At 42.8% G+C, this 24,693-nt stretch overlaps 1 protein-coding gene across 3 annotated transcripts in view; it reads left to right on the plus strand.

Moving 5' to 3' along the window:
* MTHFD1L (methylenetetrahydrofolate dehydrogenase (NADP+ dependent) 1 like) overlaps positions 1–24,693 on the plus strand; it is a 185,731-nt gene that overhangs the window by 98,257 nt on the left and 62,781 nt on the right. For all 3 annotated transcript variants that reach the window (XM_034991006.1, XM_034991005.1, XM_034991007.1), the window contains 4 exons: positions 10,605–10,744; positions 16,577–16,618; positions 17,421–17,521; positions 18,066–18,243. In XM_034991006.1, coding sequence (XP_034846897.1) covers positions 10,605–10,744; positions 16,577–16,618; positions 17,421–17,521; positions 18,066–18,243 — 461 coding nt within the window. The remainder of the gene's footprint in view (positions 1–10,604; positions 10,745–16,576; positions 16,619–17,420; positions 17,522–18,065; positions 18,244–24,693) is intronic.

Below are 24,693 nucleotides of genomic sequence, written 5' to 3' on the forward strand. Positions count from 1 at the left end.
TTATACAAAATGAGAAGTAAGGCAAACTGTGGTTTCAGCACCTTTGGGGCTTAGGGATAGGGTAGAGGTCAGGAGGTGGGAACATTAGAATTATTCCTCATTATTTGTTACCTTTTACCTAGAAAATATGCTACCAGACATCTCAAGGGTATCTTTCCTCTGTCAACAGTAGAGTGATAGCCAGGAACATAGATTCTAGTGAAAATAGTTAAAAGTGCCTGATTTGTTTTTTTTCTTCACATCAAATTTTCCAATAATGTATCACTAATAATATATCCATTTTTTTTAAAGATTTTATTTATTTATTAGAGAGAGAGAGTGAGAGAGAGAAAGAGCACAAGAGGGGGGAGCGGCAGAGGGAGAAGCACACTCCCTGCTGAGCAGGGAGCCCGATGCGGGACTCGATCCCAGGACTCCAGGATCATGACCTGAGCCGAAGGCAGTCGCTTAACCAACTGAGCCACCCAGGCGCCCAATATATCCATTTTTTAAACAGAAAAAGCCTATACTGAAAATAAGCCAAAGAAAAAATTTGTGCATGCCTCCTTTTCAAGGTTGTTTTCTTAACTTGGAGCTTTTTATAAATGTAAACATGAATTACTGGTCTTTTCAGCGTGTTCTCATTTTATTGTCTTAAAATTGGATCCTTTCAAGGTCCAGTCCTGTTGGACAGGCATGGGGTAGGGGGGGCTAGTCTTACGCTCCTGTCTGTGTCACAACTACCACAGGAAACGTAGAAAGCAGGACCGTGCGGACCATTCCTGCCTCCACGCCCAGCAGTAGAGCCTCAGGATCAGTGAGAGGAACATTGCACCTGCCATCCTAAATATAAAGATCATTGTTGATAACACTGAGCTTGCGGTCATTGTTCCTTGTGAGCTCCCTGTGCTGACTGCACGAACGCTGAGCAGAATGGAGCCAGGCTTGAATAATCATGACATTGATCTTTCAGGAAACGAGTAGGACTAGACATGAATGTAAAAACAGCAGGTCTAGCCTCCTCCCTTCTTAGATAAGAAACCTGCAAAGTAGAGTCTGGGCCAGTGACCCTTGGATGTTTTGACCAAAATTGAGAGCCTCAAGTACATTTTTTATCACACATGCATGTGCGCACACATGTGTGCATGTACAAAAAAACTGAATCACGCCTTCTGAAACAATACTACTTACTCTTGTGTGATGTATCTTAATAATTCCTATACTGTTTCTTTTTCTCTTTTTAATTCTGGGTGCAACCCCATACGTTAATTTTGTGACCCACTAATGGGTCTCTGCCTTCAGTTTGGATAATCCCAGCTCTGCCTGTTTGTTGAATACATTGTCATCTTCCAGCTTTCAAGTTTAAAATGTTTTCTTCTGTCTGTCTTAGTTTCCTCTATTAGAAGTTGCCCTGCTAGGAATGTTGATGTATTTCATTTGTTCTCAAGCTCCATGATCATAGTTTCACTTGCTGGGTTTCTTGTACTTGCAGAAAAAGCTATTACAGGTTTTTTTATGTTCCCCCCCCCCCGCCCCGGGAAGCTTTCAGATAAAATATATTTCTCTTTTGACCTCTTTACTTTTTTCCTCCTTGTGTTTGTTTTCATAAAATGCTCCATGAAAATTGTCCTATTTCATCTTTTGATTATTGTAGGGTGAGACAGGTTAGAAGCAAATCCTTTCCGAATTGGCCTCTCTTTTGAGTTATTTTCCTTGTGTCCAGTTCTTGGGAGCAGCAAGAGAACAGCTCTGCCCCCATGCAGTCATCCGAAATCCCAGGCCTCTAGCCAGAACTCTGGGACGCCATTGTTTGCTAAAAACAGAAGGGTTAAAACCCTGGTCATGGCGATGACAGTGTACAAATGCTCATGATTGCAACAAGAAGACGGGAACTATTTGGATAATGGATTCATGAATTTAATTCAGTTGGATTTTTATAAGGGAGGTAAAAATAACATGTATAATTTAATTTTCATCTTCAACATTTTTTTCCAAAATTAAATTTCACTTTGGTCAAAATTATTTTATAAAATAGGATGATTAATGACGGTTTCAAATAATGGGAACCAGCATCTGTAACTAATTAATTCCAGAGGAAGGAAATTCTGGGTCCTGACACCAAAGCGCATCTTAGTGGCATTACTGGTATTTCCAACGTTTTTTTTTTTTTGTCATTACTGAAAACTTATGGTTCAAGTTGATCTATGTCCTTTTTATACTTTGCTTATCTTTTTCTTTCCTTTCCCCAGATACATCCTCTATAACTTTCTCATGCATTCTATACTACTACCAAAATTCTCTAATATATGTATATAAGCATTGCCATCACCAAAAGGGTAAGTGGAAAGGCTCAGGCTAGTATGAATACTGTTTAATTACTGATTTCTTTATGTGGGTCTCCTAATATGTGCCTGGTTGGTTCTACATATTCTTAGGGAAATTTCACCTTAAGACATTGAATAAGGGCGCCTGGGTGGCTCAGTCGTTAAGTGTCTGCCTTCGGCTCAGGTCATGATCCCAGGGTCCTGGGATCGAGTCCCACATCGGGCGCTCTGCTCAGCGGGAAGCCTGCTTCTCCCTCTCCCACTCCCCCTGCTTGTGTTCCTGCTCTCGCTATGTCTCTCTCTGTCAAATAAATAAATAAATAATCTTTAAAAAAAAAGAGAAAAAAAAAAGACATTGAATAAAAGCAAAGAAGAACACAGATTAAATAGACAAATCCAAAAGAGCAGAAGGGATTTGATTTTTTATAAAATTTCATAGACTTAAGATGATTTGGATCCTCAAAATTAATATGTGACTTTGAATGGAGTCTTCCCTGAGTTTATCTGCAAACAGCTGCAGCTGGATAGACATGTTTACATAGGGCAGAAAGAGTCGGTTTGAAGAGTCTAGTTTCCACTTGCTTTAGCACTATTCAGGAATTACAGCCCATGATGCTTCAGAAGGAAGTCTAGTCCAGCATATTCCTTGCTTCCTCCTGTACAAAGGTTTTATTTTTATTTCTGATTTGTTGGGAGAAAATAAGTGCTGACTACATGGAGGCTACAGTTTCATTCCTCCCTCTGTTGAGAAGAAATTCTTCCGAGGATCCAGTTAGCAGAGTCGGCCCTGTGCAGACATATTTCTTACCTCAACCCCTTTTGAGCCAAGTGGATTTGCAAGGACTAGTTCTTCCATGAGCCCTCTCACAGTCCATAAACTCAAGTTCATGTCCAAAAGGAATGGGGTACTCAGTATGTCATCTATTTGATACCTATGTTTTTGCATGTATCATAAAGAAAAAAAACTATTGCCGTGATAAATTGGCTATGAAATCTGAAAGTTTTGATATTCTGAGGACACATGGAATCAAGGGCTCCTTAGTTACCCAGCAGGTGGAAATTCCACTAGTAATTCTCAGGACAGCATCAGGCATATCAAGTAGCCAGAAACTCAGGGAAAAATGGTCTTGGTGCCTCAGTTTAACTTTGTCTCAGAGCCAAGGAGGGGTTTCCCCAAGGTAAAAACAAACATGAGAATTTAGATCTAAAACAGTTGTTGCCTTTTCTCCCACTGCGTATGTGGTGATAACGGGAACATGCAAGAGAATGGGCATTGTTCGTTTCCGCAACCAGTCATGGGAAGGCAGATGCCTGGCTGGAGGAGGCTGGGAAGTCAAGTTTTGGGGGCTGACTCTCCCAGTGGAAGGGGGCCATTGGTTTTCGGGAGGCCAGGTGGCCGAGTGAGTGTTCTCTGCTGTGGCCCACTGCTGCGTTGGGTACCAAGCCCAATGGAACTGGTCTGGGGAGCTTCGTCTCTGGGAGCTCTTTCCTTGTTCTCTCGTAAACTCCCCGCTGCTGCCCAGGACTTGGCCCTGTTGGCACACAGACCAAAAAGTAAGAGAGGATTGTGATTCACAATCCCTAGATTATTTGCTCCAAAAGAGAAAACAAATTTATGGATTCCGTTTAAAAAAGAAAGAAAGGCGTATCATAATGAACAAGACTCCAGGTTACATGCTTTCTGTTACCACAGCAGACCCATATTGCAATGAGAAAACAAGTCACCAATCAGAGTTCAGGAAAAGAATTCAGAGCTACGTTTCCTGTACCAAAATATTGAAGTACATGGTATCAAGATTTTTGCTGGAAGCACCACCTACCAAGCAGTTCAGCTGGAGAAATGTGGCGTGATTAATTGGCTCGTGGACAGGACGGCAGGGCCCGGACCCTGGCATAGACCGCAGTCAGATGGGCCTTGGTTTCAGCCTGAGCTCCATCCGTCAGGGCAGTGTGAGCTTGGGAAGAATGGTTTATCCTTAGCCTTACAAGCCGTATGTGACAGGTCAAGGTCCCTCGCAGGTACTGAAGGGTGAAACGAGACAGACGCCGTCTAGTATGTTGCCTGACACACAGGCAGTGCTTAGTGAATGTTAGTCTCTGTGCTCTCTCTGTGCCCAGTCTCTAATTAGAATAGCTTTCCCCATCGTATATGTTTCTTCTTGGCAGGAAGACCGACCACTGCTCCCACCTGTGTTGTTCCATATTGATTTTGTTCTGTCCATCCTTCCTTTCTTTCTCGGTGAGGGGAGTGCAGCATCCCCCAGTGAGGCGCTCACTACTTTTCATCTCCAGGAACTGCCGTGGTGTAGTGAGCATGCAGAGATTATACTGCCATTATCCTATTTCAGGAACTTCTGGTATATACAGGTATCGTTAGCATAACAATTTTATATAATTTTTTTTATTCCGGCGTCTAATGGATTTGTAACATTCTCAGGAAGAGTATCTAGAAAGTATAAGACTCCTTCGTCATGCTTGAACCACAGCAATAACAACCTCTGTTGTTATTTTGGTAGATAATTCTAGTTTGGGGGTTTTTTTAGAAGGGGGTTGGTGAGAATGCTGTGCATTGTAGGATATCTGGCAGCATCCCTGGCCTCTACTTCCTAGATGCCAATTACGACAACCAAAAATGACTGCAGACATTACCAAATGTCTCGTGGAGGGGGAGGGGGAGGAGGTGGGCAGAATCAGCCCCATTAGAGAACTACTGATCTATCCTTAAGGTTTGTGATTCCATAGTAATGGGTTCAGTAAATGTACCAAAGCATGAGCCATTCAGAAGTCAGTGTGCTACCCCTGAAGCTAATAATGCAGCGTATGTTCACTAAATTGAGTTTAAATTTAAATTTTTTTTTTAAAAAGAAGTAAATGTGAAACAGACTTGAATTCAAATTTGCTATGTAGTGGCAAATAAATAAAAATTTTGAAATACCAGAGGGAATTCAAGCAAGAAAAAGTACAATGGGGAAAAGTCAGAAAGATGTTCCTTTTTTTAATGAGGTGATTCGTATTTCTGATCTTGGTCATGTTAAAAATGTACTCTGTTTCCTCCCTAAATGAAGACATGAGTACATACATGAGTGCTTAAGGGCCAGGCAATATAATAGAGGTTCAGTAATTGTTAGATGAGAAAAAATGGAGGTTTTTCCTTAATGCTGAGATGCATGTGTTTAATTAAAAGTGCAGAAAGCGTGTAGTGCAGAAGAGAGCTCTGAGCTGAGCATCCGAGGGACCCGGGACACCATCTCAGGAAGGTAACTGGCCAGGCACTTGGGAGCCCCGAGGAAGTTCGTTCCTCAGAACTCTAGAATTTTGTGAACCCCTAATTTTTAGGTCCCCCCTATGAGGTAGTGATGTAAATGCTTTTTTTTTTTTTTTGTAAGTTAGCTGATTGGTACTTGCTTATCTGAGTCCTCATTGTGATGAAAATCTTCAATGCATTGTGTACTGCACATTGGACACATGATAGGATAATTTGACGTAGAAAAATCATCCCTCTGCCTCATCGAAGAATTTCATGGACACGGTATGTGCCTGCCAGTCGTGTTTTATTGCCGTTTCTGTTCAGTTTGTCCGGTGTGACTTAGGGCGCCCTCGCAGAGCCTCACGGAAAGCAGGAGCCTGGTTGTGCAGGATCGGTTGTCACTTTCCACCTGAACCTTGAGCTCTGTTTCCTGCGAAAGTGCTAACAGTCTTTGTCCAAACAGCTAGTCCCTTCCCAGCGCAGACCCACCGACACTTCCTTTCTGAACAGATTATGGGTTATAAAGTTTGAGTCAAGCCTTGCTACCAAATCATGACCTAGCAGCTTCTGTGCTTACACAGAAGAGTATCAGTCAGTTTCCTGTTTTCCGTCATGTTGTAAGGTGAATAGCTGTGACCTCCGCCCCCCCCCAAAAGAGATTGCCAAGACAAATAATTGTTGTGGCACACGCAAACATTTCCCTGTGAGCCTTTTTAAATATGCAGCTTTCAGAAAAGCATATTACATGCTTTTCAAGAATGCAAAGTCATAGTAAGTACCCCTGCTTCATGACTCAAGAACAGCTAGCTGTCTATTAAAGTCAACATTAAGTAACTCTTTAGCATGTACGTCTTTTAAAATTTATCAATAGCAGCAAATAGGGTAAGTGACTAAATTGCTTATTTCAGATCACTAGGAAAACTTAACTTACAGGTTGCTCTGTTGACCATTCTCAGGAAGCGTCTGGGAACTGGAACCTGCCGGTGGGAGTGGCTTGTCCCCTGCTCACGTCAATACACAGATACACAGCAGTGCGCGCTGTCCATTTCCAAGCTGATACGTGTGGATGTCGCCTTAGGAAGTGGTGCTTCCTTGTGTGACTAGCGACTCTGCTCCAGCACACCTTTTCCACACTGTCTTCCTTAGCAGCCAGCTATTCAAAAACAAGTAACCTAGAAAATGATTCCATGCCATATTTCAGAGCCGTCTGCAAAGTGTGAGAATCTGGCACTTTCTTCTGTTTTCTACACATTATGTGCCTCCATATTTCCTTTGCATTGGGAAGCCACAGCCCCTGGACCTTTATTACTGTATCCTGTTTCCTTCCCCAACTGCAGTTCTCTTTGTTGCTGCTTTTTTTTTTTTTTTTTTCAGTTTGTCTCTTAAAATACGAAATTAAGCTTAGCTGGCCCACGTAGACATCTGCATGGTCATACCTTTATCAGATATGACATTTACACCTTTTATTAAGCCTATTTTGCTCCTGTAAGGGAAAAAGGAAGCATGATAGGGAGATATAAGAACATTGTTAATTATTTAATTTTATTTTTTGTATCTTCCTGTCTCCACTGAACAATGGCCCTGACTCGATCACCACTGGCTCTGAATCCCACCCCGCTAGTTTCTTCACATCTCTGATAACTCGTTCATTTGTGTGCGCCAGGTACCGTGACAGGTAGCAGACCTACAGAGATGAGGAGGACATGGTCCCTGTCCTCTGAGTGGGAGATGCCACCTAAGTCTAATTGGGATGCCGCATGCAGAGATAGGTATGGGCCTGGTGAAGGAGCAAACCAGAGGGCCGGGAGGGACAGGAGGGCTGACCATCTCCCCTGAGAGGATTGGGGCAAACTTCTGGAGCATCTGGGCCGAGGCTTGGACAATGAGTTAAAGAAGAGAGGTGGGAGAGAGGAACATTCCAGTTGTTCCCATCTGGAGGAGGGTCAGAGGTAACAAACATAGTATGTGTGGGCTCTGCAGGAAGCTTGATATTAGTAAAGCACAAGATTTCAGGCAGAGTGAACATGGACATAGGCGCGTGCTTGAGGTTACATCGGGGTGGCCTTAGTTTTTATGATAAGGAACTTGAATGTTTTCCTTGAGGCAGTAGTGAGCAGATGAAGGAAAGAGAGCATGGCGACTACATGGCGAAGTTGAAGGAAGAGAAGAGATGGTTTTTGAAGTGAATTTGAGCTTGCAGCTTTTCAGGGGAATGAAAGGATTATAAATGAACTGTGCTATTAATACATTTGTGACCAAGTGTTAGAAAACTGCTATTCTCCTGCTCCCTTTTTGTTTGTTTTAGAGATACACACATTCATCCAGTGCCCACTGTATGCCTTGCAGTGTCAGTCTCTCAAACAGACATGACCCCTTTCCTCTTGGAGCTTAGTCTAATAGGGGAGCATCAAGTGGAAAAGGCATCCAACTGGAAAGGCCTTGGCCAAATGCTGCACACATTCGTCTACTTCCAACTACAGGGCAACACAGAGCAGTTTTTCCAATATAACAACATTGGGAAAAAAACACACACGCCACTCTGTTACTTGTATCCCTACTCCTCAGAGCTGATCAGACCAGAGAACAGGTCATGTTGGCTGAAGTAACGGACTTCTCCGGTCATCATGGATCATTTCTCTTCATCTTCCCAAGCTGATTTCTGCTCTTGCTCTCTCCTTTACCTGTGAATCCCTACACTCCTCCCTAACCTCCCTCCACCCCCAACTCCTTACTTCTCTGCCTGGAGAAATCCTATTGTCCCCCAGAGCCTGACTCCATCATCCCCATTCTCCAACCCTACCCTGCAACATCCCCATGCACCACGTCCCCCTTCTCTGCAGTCCAATAGCAGACAGTCTCTCCCCCTCACCTCCCTGAAATGCTTGATGTTAGGGACCCTAATCCTGGGCCATTACCCTGAGCAAAATGCCTGGACGTAGCAGGAATTCAACAAATGCTTAAGAATTGAGTATGATTTCTAGCAAGTGGGAGAATTGTTCTCTTGGTAATAATGATGCGGACCATTTCTGTAAGCTCCCACTGTGCACCATAAAGCAGTAACAGAGTACTTGACATGTGCTATCTCGCTTAATTCCCCCAACAAGTCAAATGAGGACATTGAGATTCTAATAGGTTAAGTAACTCACCAGCATTCGCTTGTTGGTTGTCACTGTTCAGTTGACAGCTCATATGCACAGCTGTCCAGACTGGACACGGTCTGTCTAATACTCACCAGGAGGATGGTCACCTTTCCCCTACTGGGAGCCCACTCTGTAAGGACCACTGACAAAACTAACTGAACATTCCTCTTCTGGGGGCCACTATACCACTACCATATGCTAAAATCACCACTGCTTTTCCCAGAGGATACCACTGAGATAGGGATTGTTACTGTCCATGATCTCTCGTTTTGACCACCACTAATCAAATCACTAGAGTTGTCCCAAATAGTGGTAAAAAGGAATGTCTTTTGCTTCTTTAGCTCATTCTGCTATATTACTTATTCAAAGAAAACAAAGGACAAAGTGACTTTATAGCTAAATTCATTCCAAATTGAATATTTTTAAAGAAATACTTTTCAACTTGTCAAAAGCATATCAACAGTCATAAAAATTTTTTACATCCTCTGGCACCATGCTCTCACCCTTGGGAATTTATTCCAAGAATATGATTTGAAAGAGGTTAAATCTCATATGCACAGATATTTTGCAGCATTATTCATATTGGAAACAACCCAAATGTCTAATAACAGGGGGAACAATTTTGTAAATCTTGATACATCAACCTAACAGAATTATAAGCTGCCACTTAAGATCATAAACTTTGAAAGTTTGTAGTACAGGGAGAAAACTCTGAAAATTTTAAAGTAAAGGAGCAAACTACAAAATTCTACCTATTCTGTAAAAATTATACAGGCATATGAAGTACTTAAAACCATAAAGAATTAGAATGACGGGTTGATGTATTTAGAATTTGAAATTATATGTGACACTTCATGATTTTATTTTCTGAATTCTTGTTAAAATGTGTGCATTCAGTGACTGCTCAAAACAAATACCTTCGTTCATTCACATTTTAAATGTTTTGATTTTATCTTAGTAATTTTTTTACTGCCAATTCCTGTCTCTTCCATAAATTATGGCCTTGGTTGGACAGTCAATATATAGTGCATATTTCATAAATGTTTACTTCCTATTGCATTTAGATTATTCTTTTCCTAGAGTGTGCGTCTCAAATTTTAGTGGGCATTCATCTCACCTGGGGATCTCATTAAAATGCTTCTTCTGATTCGCTGGGTCTGGGGTACCTAAAATCTGTGTTTCTCATAAGCCCCCTGGTGGTGCTGGTGCTGGTGCTGCCCATCCCAGAGCTCTCCTCTGTGTGTGGAAATGATGCTGCTGACCACATGCCAGTCAATAGTCATATCTTGGAGGGCAATGTTAGGTATTCTCTCAGTTACATCCACAGTAACATTTCTAGCAATTTGGGGGCAGAGGAGGGGATGGCTAAAGATGAATGTCGTCTGTGCTTATGGAAGAAAGATGCTATCTTATCAAGCCTGATGATTAATCTTCTTAAGCCACTCAACTAACTTTGAATTTTGTCAATCGACAGAAATGACCAGGTGGCATTAAATAAATGATTCTATGCATGCTGTAAAAAAGTAAGAAGGGTCTTCTATGGTAATCATGCTAGCAATGTCCTTTGATGCAGTCTGGAACCCAATTAAAAAGTTGACACCATCTGTGGTAAGAAATGCTTTGCTTTGGGTGTCCATACTGGAAGAAGAATCTTGGCCTTGGCAATGAATCCTTAAGGCATGGTGGTCTAAAGCAGAGTGGAGAGCCATCTTTTTAGAGAACGGAGAGAAGAGGAACATTTTCTATGACTGTGGGAAAATCGGTGTCCCATTGCATAGGAACAAGATGCAATGTATAGGAACAAGGTGATGGGGAATTTCAGCTGTCCTTTGAACCCGAGTCATACCGACGATGGCCAGAACTTACTCTTGTTTTGAGAAGATGATAGCAAGTTTCCACCTTGATTCTCCACAGTAACTGAAGCTGGCTTTGGCGCTGATATTGGAATGGAGAAATTTTTCAACATCAAGTGCCGAGCATCTGGCTTGGTGCCCAACGCAGTCGTGCTGGTGGCCACGGTGCGTGCTCTGAAGATGCACGGAGGCGGGCCAAGCGTAAGTCTCCTACTTCCTTCCCAGCAAAACACGTTTTATGTATTTATTTTTTTTAAGATTTTATTTATTCATTTGATAGAGAGATAGAAAGCACAAGTAGGCAGAGTGGCAGGCAGAGGCAGAGGGAGAAGCAGGCTATCCGCTGAGCGGGGAGCTGGACGCAGGGCTCGATCCCAGTACCCCAGGATCATGACCTGAGCCAAAGGCAGCTGCTTAACCGACTGAGCCACCCAGGCACCCTGCAAAACACGTTTTAAAATTAAGAGGAAACAGAATTTCACATCTGAAACCTTCAAACCCGCTCCATAGCTGCGGTATTTTTATTTTTTTTTATTTTATTTTTTTTAAGATTTTATTTATTTATTTGAGAGAGAGAATGAGAGAGAGAGAGCATGAGAGGAGGGAGGGTCAGAGGGAGAAGCAGACTCCCTGCCGAGCAGGGAGCCCGATGCGGGACTCGATCCTGGGACTCCAGGATCAATAACCTGAGCCGAAGGCAGTCGCTTAACCAACTGAGCCACCCAGGCGCCCAGCTGCGGTATTTTTATACGTCTCCTTTTTCACATGTCACCATTTTGAGGCACTTACCATTTGGTAAATTCCAGTAAATGGTGACACTCACAAAGTCATTTCTAAGCAGTATTTTGGGAAGGAGCATAATGTGAGCACTTTTGAGTCCCAAGATTTATACCTGAACCTCAGGTCAACATTTTATAACCCTATGGTGATGGGAGGATGGAAGCTCTTGTTCCTGAGCAGAGAACATAAGGATTAGAGTGATTGCTTTTGTGGGTGAGGTTTTTAGTGTTTGTACAGATAGTTTCTTGGTTCACTGATGCAGTGTCTCATCAGATTTCATCTAGAACTATTTTCCTTCTGTTTCTGCTTATTCTGATTTCACTTTATAGCTCTGTTATAGCACTGAATTATTTCTAAAAGAGCTTTGCTTGGAAAAGATGCCCTATTTTAACATTTTTTACAGACTTTTGGTATTAACCTGTCATATATGTAATTCACATACATCTGAAAGAAAATTTTTTCCTTTTTCATTTTGAGGTTTCTTTCAAAGGGAGAATAAGAAATGTTATACTGAGTAACATACTTCATCTTTGAAATAAAATTAAGTTGGAGTGTCATTATCATTTATAATATTGTTATATTAGACAAACTACCAAATCTGATTGCTTAATTGGTAATACTGTGTATACAGAAATCACATAATCAATGATTATTACATAGCAAATAACATTTTTGCCATCATGAAATACATCTCTGATGGGCATTGTATAATCATGTTAGCAATTCTTTGTCCTAGGAGAGGCTGACATTATTTTATCCCATTTTATAGAGAAGGGATTTGAGGTTCAAACCAGTTTGGGGAATGTGAGCAGTGTGACCTGGCCTGCTGAGAGCCAGATCTGAAGTCTGAGGTTTAGATCCAAATTCCTTTCTCTGTCCACCAGGCAGAGCTGAGCATTAATGAAGGTTAAACATTTTCTGAATCCCAAGTCCACTAGTAAAACCAAACACTTCAGTAGTTCATTGTAGCCGAAAGCTTCATCATTAATTCAGGTATAAGACTGACACATGTATTATTAAGCAGTAGATCCTAAAGAATTCTGATTTTGTTCAAAACACCATTTGTTGCTACAATGACTCCTTAACTTTAGATTTTGAATCTGTATACCAATTTCCATTTCTCCCTCACTGTTTTGCACCCTGAACGTTATAAAATCAAAAGACTTTGATACTGGAAAGGGCTTAGAGATTGTCTGAGTCTGGCTCAGTCCTTGTAAAGATGAAATGACTAAGCTAACAGAAGGATTCAGTGATTTGCTTCCTATCATCCATCTTCTTAAGGGACTCTTGAGTTCTAGTCGAGTGTTTTTCCATAGTCTCCTTTCTGTCCCATAAAAATTCTCTATGTGATTTATAATCCTATTTTAGTTCCTCTTAATGTATGTACTTGTTTTACAGTGGTTGCTTTTCCCTCTGACCTTACTCTTGTACGTCTTCCACTTCACATCATGGTTCCAGCCCCAGTGATTGTTAACAGGGCTCACGATTGGTAGGCACAGATCTGGGTGGAGAATGATAGAAGGAAAGGATCGGGAATCCTGGGAAAGCTTAGTATCCCTCTCCTGAGCTCCAGAAGAGCCTTCCACATCACATTGGTTTATGACTGTCTCTGTGTGTCTCCCTTCTCTACTCTGAATTCTTTGAGATCAGGGACTATGTCTTATTAATGTGCGTATCCCTAATAGAGCTATAAAGTCTGTATCCAGGAAGTGTTTTCAACAACTAAATGATAAATGAACTTTCATCTTCTTAATCCTATACTCTGTATTAGCCATCTCAGTGTCTTTCCTTCTTACTTGAAACAACTCTGTGGTAATGTTTTTGATCCATTATAATTTCTACTTCCTTTGGGTATCGTTACACAAATAACCATGGCGGCCTCTTATGTTTATTCAGCTTGTTTTTTTTCCATAATCTGTGCAGTGGAAAATCCTGTCACCCTTGAACTTGCCCATTTTAGCCCCAATAATTCTAAATCATATCCTGTCTTCCAAAGTGCTGACCATTCATGCTGCAATGTAAGAACGAACATTGTTATACTTATGGATCTTGACATCCTTTACCATTAATTCTTTAAAATACATTGTATTAAGAACCAGTATGCTGTGTATTTATGCAAAAAGAGATGTATTATAAGGAATTGGCTCACACATCTTTGGAGGCTATCAAGTCCAAAATCTACAGAGTCGGTCAGCAGGCTGGAGATTTAGGAGGGCTCATGTTCCAGTTCCAGTCCCACTGTGAAGGCAGTCTGCTGGAGAATTTTTCTTGCACAGAATCTTTTTGTTCTACTAGGGCCTTCAACTGATTGGGTACAGACCACCCACATGGTGTGCGTGGAGTAGGAGGCAGGGCACGGATCTGTTTTACTCAGAGTCCACGAGTTTAAATGTTATTCTCACCCCAAAGAGACCCCACAGAAACACTCAGAATAATGTTTGACCAACTATCTGCTACCCTGTGGCACAAACTGATACCTAAAATTAACCATCACACCCATTGCTACTGATTTTCTTGCATGGTGCAATCACCAGATCTTCTTTTCTTTCTTTTTTTTTTTTTTTATATTAATAACCAATTGGTCTAGTACTATTTATTTAAATAGTCCCTCCTTCTGTCTTATCTTTAGGCCTACTTTGTGATACATGTGTAGGTTTTTTTCTGGAATCTCTCTTCGGTTCTGCTGGTCTATTTACATATAATTGTGTCTGTGCTGCCTTGATACCTTTATGGCAAACTCCACACCAGGGTGTTCTGTTTCTTCATGCGTGCCCGGCCTGGTATTGGTCCTTTTGACTTCCATATGTATTTTAGAATTAGCTCATAAAGTTCCATAAAGAATCTTTTCAGGATTTTTATTGGAAGGGCATCGTATCAATAGATCAATTTAGGGAAATTTGACAGGTTGTCGTCTAAGATGATGGGAATGCCTCTTCACTGATTTGGGTCTTTTTAAGTGTATTTTAATAACGATTTACAGTTTATTCCACAAACGGCTTCTTCATCTTTTTATGGATTTGCTACTGTGTACTTTACATTCTTGTATAGTTTAACAGGTTACTTCTGGATTCTTATATGTTACTTTTATGTCCACTGACTTTTTAAAGTATAAGGTCTAATGGACACAAAACTTTATATTAGTTTTAAGTGTGAAATAGAATGATTGGACATTTGTATACATTACAAAAGGATCACAAATCTAGTTAGCATCTGTCGCCATGCATAGTTAAAAATTTTTCTTGCAGTGAGGGCTTTTAAGATCTACTCTCGGGGTGCCTGAGTGGCTCATTGGTTAAGCATCTGCCATCAGCTCAGGTCATATCTCAGAGTCCTGGGATCAAGCCCCGCATCATCAGGTTCCCTGCTCAGCAGGGAGTCTGCTTCTCCCTCCTTCTGCCCCTCTCCCTGCTTGTGCACATGCGCACGCGCGCTCTCTCTCTCTCTATCTCAAATAAATAAATAAAATCTTTAAAAAAATCTACTCTCAGCAACTTTCAAGTATGCAATACAGTATTATTAACTACAGTCACAGGCTATACATTACATCCCTGTGACTTTAGAATTGTCTTAGTAATTGTACTAATTTATCTGTAGACATTTGAGAGTTCCATGTGGGCAGTCATGTCTGAAAATAATGACAGTTCTGTTTCTTCCTTTCTAATCTTTATACTTTTTTCTTGTCGCTAACTAGGTCTTTCTAGTTAGCAGTGCAGTTATTAGATAGGGGTGGTAATAGTAAGCCTCCTTTTATTATCCTGATCTGGAAGAGAATATGTTTAATACTTCTTCACTACATATGATTTTTCTGTAGGTTTGTAGTATATATTTTTTATCAAATTAAGGAAACTGGCTTCTATTCTTATTTTGCCAAGATTTTATTCTAAATAAATATTGAATAACTTTCTTTGTCTATTGAGATATGTTTTTTCTCTTTAATCTATTAATATTACAAATTATATTACTTACTCAACTTTAATATTTCATCTTTAAACTGCCCTTGCCACCCCCTACATTGTTGTGAGAAATAGGCCCCAAAACGGGGAAAGTAATGGCAATTACCTTAACATTATTTAGAATTACTTTAACATGATTTAGAATTTATTGAGAATGATGGTACACCTTATATAAGTCAGGTTTCACTCAAATTATAAGTTCCATTTTATGCTAGGATAATGGGCACCAGTAAGAAAGTTCTCAATGTTGGTTCAAGTTAGAATCACCTATACTGATCCTGGGTCTCACTCCCAGAAATCCTGGTTAAATTGGTCTGGACATCAGTGGGGGTTTTTTTAAAGATTTTATTTATTTATTTGACAGAAAGATAGCAAGAGCAGGAACACAAGCAGGGGGAGCGGGAGAGGGAGAAGCAGGCTTCCTGCCGAGCAGGGAGCCCGATGCGGGACTCGATCCCAGGACCCTGGGATCATGACCTGAGCCAAAGGCAGACACTTAACGACTGAGCCACCCAGGCGCCCACATCAGTGTTTTTTAAAAGCTTCCAATAAGACTTATGTTCAGCTAGGGCTGCCAGTTGTTGGTTTAAAAGCACATTTTGTGCTTTTAAATGCACCTTTTCAAAAAGTGACCATGATTTGTTTTTCCTTTAGATCTTTATCAGAGTAAGCTTTTTTTTTTTTTTTTAACAGCAACAACAACAAAAAAGGACAGGATAAAGTGGTCAAGATTCCCAGTAACAATAAATAAATCTTCCTCCCTTCAGTGTTTAGTACGATGCCAATTAACCACCATTTATTTTTTTAAAGAGAAGAAAACCAAGCCCCCAGAATGGCAAACACATTGGCAAGTTGCTGATTTCCAAGCGAGTTACCCTTGTCAAATCCACTCAAATCTTTTCAATAGATTTGGGCTTTTCAACACGCCCAGCCTGCTGGGTACAGTTAAGTAAAAGGCATTTGCTCTAAGAGTTCCCTGCTACCGTTCTGTACCCTTGTGGATGTATTTGGCTTCCATGGAAGTGGGTACAGGAGATGAAGTGGGGGTTGTGCATCTGCTGGGTGGTGGCGTGCACAGGATTGGAGGTGGGTGCAGATGTGCAGGCAAAAGGTAGGGTGGGAGAAAGGAAGTCCTTCAGCCCCTACAGAAACAAACACTGCAGTCCAGTAGGGCTCATTCGGATGCATTTTCCATGAAGCTGCTAGAAATTCAACCTACCTGGCTACTCTTAAATGCAACAAGTATCAGAATAAGCATTCTAATGGGTTTTTTCTTCATTTCTGCCTTTTCTTGTCTCAGGTAACTGCTGGTGTCCCGCTAAAGAAAGAATATACAGAGGAGGTAAGAGCAGGTGTCTTGAAGGCTTATGTGCAGAACCATTTAAATCCAGTTAACCATTGTCTAGCAACTGAATCTCAATCAGTCAATGAGTCCTCCACCAGTGGCCTCTTGGGAAACTGCTTTTCTCATGATCCCGGAGGAAATGGGTGGGGGCGAGGGATCAAGTCCATTCATTTAATTCTTCATTCTTAAGAAATGATGGATGTAGGAGTCACATATGTACTGTTTCCTACCCTCTGAGCAGCCATCAGACAGGAGCCCAGTCTCCAGCACAGAAACAAATAGGAAGCTTACACCCGTGTATTCTTCTGCTAAGGAAAAAACTGACTTTTGGAGCATATACATTTGGCTTTAATCACTCACTTGAGCTGCTTGACTCTTGGGTAAATAGACTTTGATTTACTGGCAACAGAACCTCTTAGCTCCTACAGATGGCACCTGGGATTTGAGCCGGGAATGGCCGGGCCACGCTCCCCACCCTCCCCGGGGCCTTGTACCAACCTACAAGAGAACGAGCACATTGCTTGTGCCTTGGCCACCAGTCAGCAGCAGAAATAGCCGCCTGGCTCAAGACCTCGATACACCATTGGACCCAGACTGATTTCAGAAATTATTTTGAAAATGAGCCTTCTCCTTCTGTAAGCCACCTTTTCTTGGAGGAAAAAGTGTTTTATGGGCTTGTTTAATAGCTTCTAGGACAGTAAAGGGAGCAAGATGGAAGCAAAACCCGCCAGAGTGGACTGGCCAGTTAAGTTTGGCAGCATTGGTGGGAGGCGTACATGGGGGTCTGGTTTTCTTCCAGAACATCCAGCTGGTGGCAGACGGCTGCTGTAACCTTCAGAAGCAGATTCAGATTGCTCAGCTCTTTGGGGTTCCCGTTATTGTGGCTCTGAATGTCTTCAAGTAAGTGAAGCCCCCCCACTTAAAATATGTTCCTCTTGCTGGGCCACCGTGTGAACTCTGTGTCTCGAGGGTGTTTGGTCTTTCCCGGCTTCATCTAAAACTATATAGAAATATTCTGCTCCTTCTGTTTGTTTGTTTGGTTTGGGTTGGGTTGGTTTCATTTTAACAGAAGTTTCCCAAATGTTTATGGGAAATGAAATCTATATAGTGAGTTAACATTTCCTTGGCTTTTATTTATTTATTTTTTTTAAATTCCACCCGGCATTTCTGTCTGAAAGACTATGGATGATCAAAGGGTTATGTTATGGGATTTTCTCAATAAAACCCTTAACAACTTGAAATATTTGAGTCCTGTTGGAGAGGTTTTTTTTTTCCCGCCAATGCTTTTCTTTAAGTCTGATTTATCTAAACACAATGTAACCACTTCTGATGTTGAGAATATATTCAGTGTTAGGGAGCAAAGTTCTGTATGAACGGTTAGTCTTTCTTTAAAAACATCACTAAATGAATACAGATGCAAAACCACAAATGTTTTCATCACTAGGACTGACACCCGTGCTGAGATTGACTTAGTTTGTGAGCTCGCGAAGCGGGCTGGCGCCTTTGATGCGGTCCCCTGCTATCACTGGTCCGTCGGTGGGAAAGGGACGGTGCAGCTGGCTCGGGCTGTGAGAGATGCTGCCAATAAGGGAAGCCGTTTCCGGTTCCTGTATGATGTTCAGGTAAGCTCCACCTCCCCTGTGCATCGGTCCAGTGGCGGGGTGGCGGTGGGGGAGGGGGGTGAGGCACACAGCTTGTCCCGTCCAGATATGGAAAGTGCAGGGGAAAGAGGTTGAACCACCTGACCAAGGCCCATGGCCACGGGCAGAAGCTATCCTTGCCCCAGGGCCTGTGCTCCCAAAGCTACCCTCTACTTCCCAGGAGCAGGCCTGAGTGAGGAGGGGCTTTGGGGAACAGGATTCTACAGCTGACACATTCAGGGCTTGCTCTTTTGAGCAACTTATGTTTTTTTCCTTTTTTTTTTTTTTTTTAAAGATTTTTATTTATTTGACAGAGAGACGCACAACAAGAGAGGGAACATAAGCAGGGGGAGTGGGAGAGGGAGAAGCAGGCTTCCCGCCAAGCAGGGAGCCCGATGCGGGGCTCGATCCCAGGACCCTGGGACCATGACCTGAGCCGAAGGCAGACGCTTAACAACTGAGCCACCCAGGCGCCCCATCTTTTGAGCAACTTCTTAAGGCTTGTGAAACCATGAGCAGTATCTTCCTCGTCTGTTTCTGCCATAGTTCTCATCCTTCATTGTGGTTTTCTGGAGCTATATGTATGATATTTGTGAAATATGTTTAATTGTATAATCCACATAACCTGACACTTACCATCTCTACCATGTTGGGGTGTACAGTTCAAAAGTGTTAAGGACAGGGCGCCTGGGTGGCTCAGTTGGTTAAGCGACTGCCTTCGGCTCAGGTCATGATCCTGGAGTCCCGGGATCGAGTCCCGCATCAGGCTCCCTGCTCGGCAGGGAGCCTGCTTCTCCCTCTGACCCTCCCCCCTCTCATGTGCTCTCTGTCTCTCTCATTCTCTCTGTCTCAAATAAATAAATAAATAAATAAATAAATAAATAAATAAATATCTTAAAAAAAAAAAGTGTTAAGGACATTCACATTGTGGTGCAAGCACCACCCATCTCCAGAGTTCTTTCTGTCTTCCAAAACCTAAACTCTGCACCCATTAAACCCCAGCTCCCCATTCCCACCCCCACCCCCAGCCCCACCCCTGGTAGCCACCCTTCCCCCTTCTGTCTCTACGAATCTGATTGGTCTGTATATCTCATATAAGTGAAACCATCCAGTTCTGGTCTCTTTCATGATGGGCTTATTCTCCATCTCAGCCCTTTCAGGCTGCTGGAAGGAACAGCACAGACTGGGTCGCTAATGAACAACAAAGTTCAGTTTTGGAGGCTGGGGCATCCAAGATCAGGGCTCAGGCAGGCGTCTGGTGGGGCCGGCTTCCTTTGTCATGCACGGCTGTGTTCTCATTGTATCCTCAGGTGGAAGAGAACTGGGGTCTCACTAGGGTCTGTTTTAGGAGGGCACTGATCCCATTCCTGAGGCTTCCCGTCTCCTGACCTAATCACCCTGAAAGCCCCGCCTCCTCCTAATTCCATCAACCTAGTTGTCCCCAAAGTCCCCATGTCCCCTAACACTGATCACATTGATGATTAGTCTTTAACATATGAATGGCAAGGAGAGGGTACAAACACTCGGTCTGTATCATTTACTTAGAGTAATGTCAGGGTTCATCCATGTTCTTGCATATGTCAGAATTTTCTTCCTTCCACTGTATGTATATGTCACATTTTGTTGATTCATTCATCTGTCAGTGACCATTTTGGCTAATTACACTTCCTGACTCACATAAACAATGCTGCTATGAACATGTGTATAAAAATATCTCTTTAAGACTCTGCTTTCAATTCTTTGGGGTATACACCCAGAAGTAGAGTTGCTGGGTTGTCTAATGCATTTCTTTTTTTTTTTTTTTTAAGATTTTTTATTTATTTATTTGACAGAGAGAGGGAACACAAGCAGGGAGAGTGGGAGAGGGAGAAGCAGGCTTCCCGCCGAGCGGGGAGCCCAATGTGGGGCTCGATCCCAGGACCCTGAGATCATGACCTGAGCCGAAGGCAGACGCCCAACGACTGAGCCACCCAGGCGCCCCTGTCTAATGCATCTCTAAACAGCTGGATAATGAGCCTTCAGTCAGAAAACCTGAACTTCCCAGGACCTCACTCAGTTCATCTTGACACCCAGCTGCACATCTCTATTTTGAATTCTGCGGCTTCAGCCCTGGCTACTGGATTTGTCCCCATTGATAGCCCATGATTGTCAGGGTGCTCAGCCTTTAAGCTGGTTGCTTCTTCTCCCATTCCTTCATCCCTCGCACATTCTGTGGGTCTCTCAAATGTCACAGACAGTAACATCGCTCCTCCTTCCAGATCAGATGCATAAACCAACAGTATACGTGGAGAGAGGACATAGCAGAGTCACATCATCCAAGAGCTTGACGTTAATCTTACTGCTAAGCCTCATGCTTACCTAGGGCTTTCTGTGTGCCAGGCATGCAGTCACCTCGTGCCTGTTAACTGCTTTAGTCTCGGCATCCCTGTTAGGTAGGAACTGATGGTATTCGCCCCATTTTATACACATGGAAACTAAAGTACGAGGACATTACATAGCTTCCCAGTGTCCCATATCCTGAAAGAAGCAGAGCTGGGAGAGTATCTGGAATGATGGAGGTGATCTTCCTGCTCTGTTCTTCAGAATTCAGTACTGTGTTCGAAAGTGGGGATGAGGGTGGGGAACTACTCCTTAAAGGGGGGACCCACCTACAGAGGAAGGACGGCGGTGACAGGCACAGGATGGACGTTGTGGGCCCTCCGTAAATGTGTGTGAACGGATGAATTTCAGGACCGAATTGGGATAGTTAGGCCACAAAAGGTTTGTCATGTTGAAAGGCCATGTCATGAACAAGAGACGAGCATGTTCTGGGATACAGAGTGGGTGGAGATCAGTAAAGGGAGGAGACCCAGGTTCGACATAAAGAAAAATGGTCTAGTTAGAAGAGGTGAGTTCTCTGACCCTGGAGATCTGAAACAGAAGGTAGATGCGGCCCTGTGTTCCTTGCCACACCTTCCTGCCCGGGCGAGCCTGCCCGACTGTCTGCAGCGCCTGTCCCCGCCCTGGGCCCTCTCACACAGACCACTGTCAGGGGCCTCACTCTCCCTGGCCTGCTCCAGGAGCCTCAGACCACTGCCATCTGATCTGGAACCACCCCACTCTGAGTGGCAAAGGCAGGTTCTGAATGACTGATTTCACAAAGTAGGGCTGTTTTCAAGGAAACCTTCCCAAGTAAAAAGAAGGTGGGTAAAAGAGAAGAAATGTTCCTGAGTTAACGCTGTCTCACACATGCACTACCCTAACGATGAACCCCTTTCCTTTCCGATATTTTATTTTTCTTTCTGAATTCCCATTCTTCATGGAGATAATGCTGTTAAAATGTCTGCTTCCCTATAAATAGGGGGGAGATTTATAGTACTGTGGACTAAAGTCCTGCGTTTCCTAGGATTCTTGCCTCCTTTGCCAGCATACTCTTCTCCCTTTTCTTATAACACAGAAATTAGATGTGGATTGCATAATTATTTATTAGAGAACCAACAACATCTCAGCGTATTGCCGCACAACGAGAAGAGCAGTTGCTGCTTCTGGCTCACTGCGTGCTGCCTCCCTCATCGCTGTGTTCCTCACTTTGGCAGGATGATTCTAGATAATAGAAGACCATTTACAGTCTTCTCTAGAAATCTGTATCCCTTGGTGCAGTCTAACACAGCTCAAACGTTTCTTCCCTCCTCGTTTCTTGTATATCATGTTGGTGAACCTTTACAGGCTAATTCAGGGTTTTCCTGAAACTCCATTCCCCCACAACTAACCCTTTAGCGCTTGGCAGGTTGATATGTGTGGGATTACCCTACAGGAAAAAAAGAAGTAATAAAGTACTTTGGATAAGTCACCCTGCTGCCTTTGCTTCTGAGCACAGACTGAGCTCCTGTGTGCCTTTTGCTATCTCCCCAGACTGTGTTCCACCAGGAATGCATCCCGTGCAGGGTTGATGGCGTCTCATTTCTGCCCCAGTTCTGCATTACAGAAGAAAGTCACCTGAGACCATTCAGAAGCATTTGACATAGTATAGGAGGGCAGGACATGATTGCTTTTGTATGGGAAGGAGGAATCATCTCAAAACCCTATTGGAAGGAGGAACAGCTAGGGAGCATAAGAAACACTTGACCTCAGAAACACTGTGGGGCCGGACAGCTCCCAGAGCAAGAGGCTTGACGATGGTGAGCCTGGAGTTAAAGCAGGAAACAGGCTGCACTTCTGACTTGGGGGTCTGTGCTGAACTTGATAGAAAATTGAGTTAAGCAGCCACTGTTCTTCAGAGAACAATTCTGCACCTCTTTTATCAGAGTAGCTTCTTTTTTTAAAAGATGTTCTTCTTAGGGTTAGTGGCTCAGTCGGTTAAGCGTCTGCCTTCAGCTCAGGTCATGATCTCGGGGTCCTGGGATTGAGTCCTGCATGGGGCTCCCTGCTCAGTGGGGAGTCTGCTTCTCCCTCTCTCTCTACTCCTCCCCCCACCCCCACTCATGTTCTCTGTTGCTCTCTCTCTCAAATAAATAAGTAAAATATTTTTTTAAATAAATAAAATAAAAGATTTTGTTTTTAGATTATCTCCACACCCAACATGGGGCTCTAACTCACAACCCCGAGATCAGGAGTCACACGCTCCACACACTGAGGCAGCCAGGTACCCCCAGAGTAGCCTCTAATTCAAGAGTAGACAACTTCCTTTTTTTTAAGTAGGCAACTTTTCATTATGGAACTGGGGGCAGCTGGTGATTAATTCTGAATAATAACTTTTTAGAACAGGGAATAAGAGGGGCCCCTGGCTGGCTGGCTCAGTCGGTGGAGCACGCGACTCTTGATCTCAAGGGTAGTGAGTTTCAGCCCCACATTGGGTGTAGAGATTACTTAAAAATAAAATCTTTTTAAAAAATGTTTTAATAAAAAATGGACCAGGAAATAAGATGCAGTGGCCGAATTGCTCAAAGGAAGTTTATCCGGTGAGAATAAATATGTTTAAACTTAAGTTCATGGTTTCCTTACAGCCCTTTGGGATGATCACAGTCCCCTAGAAGTCATCTTCTCTGTAACTTTTCCTTTTGTAGTAGGACTTTTGACAGATCTTTACAGTTGACCAATATCTCCATTCCCGCAAGCGCGTAGGAAAATAGTATAGCAGAAAGAAAAACGAATCTCTTTTTACGGTTCATTAGCTTTCAAATCCCTGTTCCATGCATTACCTCAAGCACATCTCACCCAGTGCCTTGGGGTGTGTGGGCTCAACTCTGCGTTTCAAACCAGAAGCAGAAGCTTGGAGAAGGTGAGGGACTTGCCCCATAGCAAATGGGCAATTGAAAACATAGTATGGTTGAAAGAAGAAAGCTTTGAGGTCATGCAGAATTAAGTTTAAATCTTGACTGGGCCTCCTACGATGGAGACAGAGTTGAGCAAGTTAACTCACCTCTCTGAGCCTCAGCTTCTTTATCTAGAAAATTGTGTCTGATATGAAATCAGCACCTGTGAGTTGCTGTGAAGACCAAATGAAAAGCCTCAGAGTAAAATGCAGGAACACAGGAAGCTGGCAGTCAAGGTCAGCTGTCCCTCTCTCCTCACACTCACTTCTGGAGGAGAGAGGGCTTCCTGAATTGACCTTCAAGAATTGTCTTGCAACGCAGGTGACTGTGTTGGGCTCTAGGATTGGTTTCCTGTTCAAGTGGGTTGAAACCAGGAATTAGAAGCCCAGTTTCCTATTGCACCAAGAATGAAAGGCGCCAAGTTAAAGGAAGATGTTCAGCATTCTTTCTGCATTAGAACTGGGAGCCATAAGGGATAGAATAAAAAGTCAGTCACTTTTGCAGAGGCCTTGGGGCCCCGAAAGTCAGCTTACAATCCGACTCTGAATCTTGTGGGTTAAATCAGGAGTTAAGGTTGAAAATCATCTTCGTATCCTTCCTCTAACCTTGCAAACATTTCGAGGTGTAACCTTGACAGCGAGAGAGGACAGTGTTTGTTTTTATTAGAAGGTCTTTCCTGTGCTTTGTGTGAAGCCACTCTCTTGATCGCAGCAGGGACTGGATGGAGGGAGATCAAAACAGACCTGCTGGGAGGGAAGACTCAGCCCAGGGCAGCCAGCGTCCCTGATTTCTGAGCTACTGCACTCTCACTGCCCACACGCGTGTTGAGGAGAGTTTGCTCTCCTGCTGGTCTGTTTAAGGCAGGGGGATTGGGAGCGTGGTATTTAGGTTGGTTATTGAGGAACTGTTTTCTCTTTCTTAACGATTCAAACTTAAACATACGTCAGTTGTTAGGGTTGCTTTGGGAGCTCTCTTCTAACTGGCCTGCAGGCATTTGCATCTAGAACCTCAAATTTGAAATAAATATATAAAGATAAGTGTAAGTACTTCCCTATATGTATATGTAGTTTTTAAAATTGTGGTACAGACACACATAATGTGAAATTTCCCATTTTAACCATTTTTAAACATACAGTTCTGG

Source organism: Mirounga leonina, unplaced genomic scaffold (assembly GCF_011800145.1).
Source record: "Mirounga leonina isolate KUSES-001 unplaced genomic scaffold, KU_Mleo_1.0 Mir_53, whole genome shotgun sequence".
In the NCBI taxonomy this organism is placed as follows: domain Eukaryota; kingdom Metazoa; phylum Chordata; class Mammalia; order Carnivora; family Phocidae; genus Mirounga; species Mirounga leonina.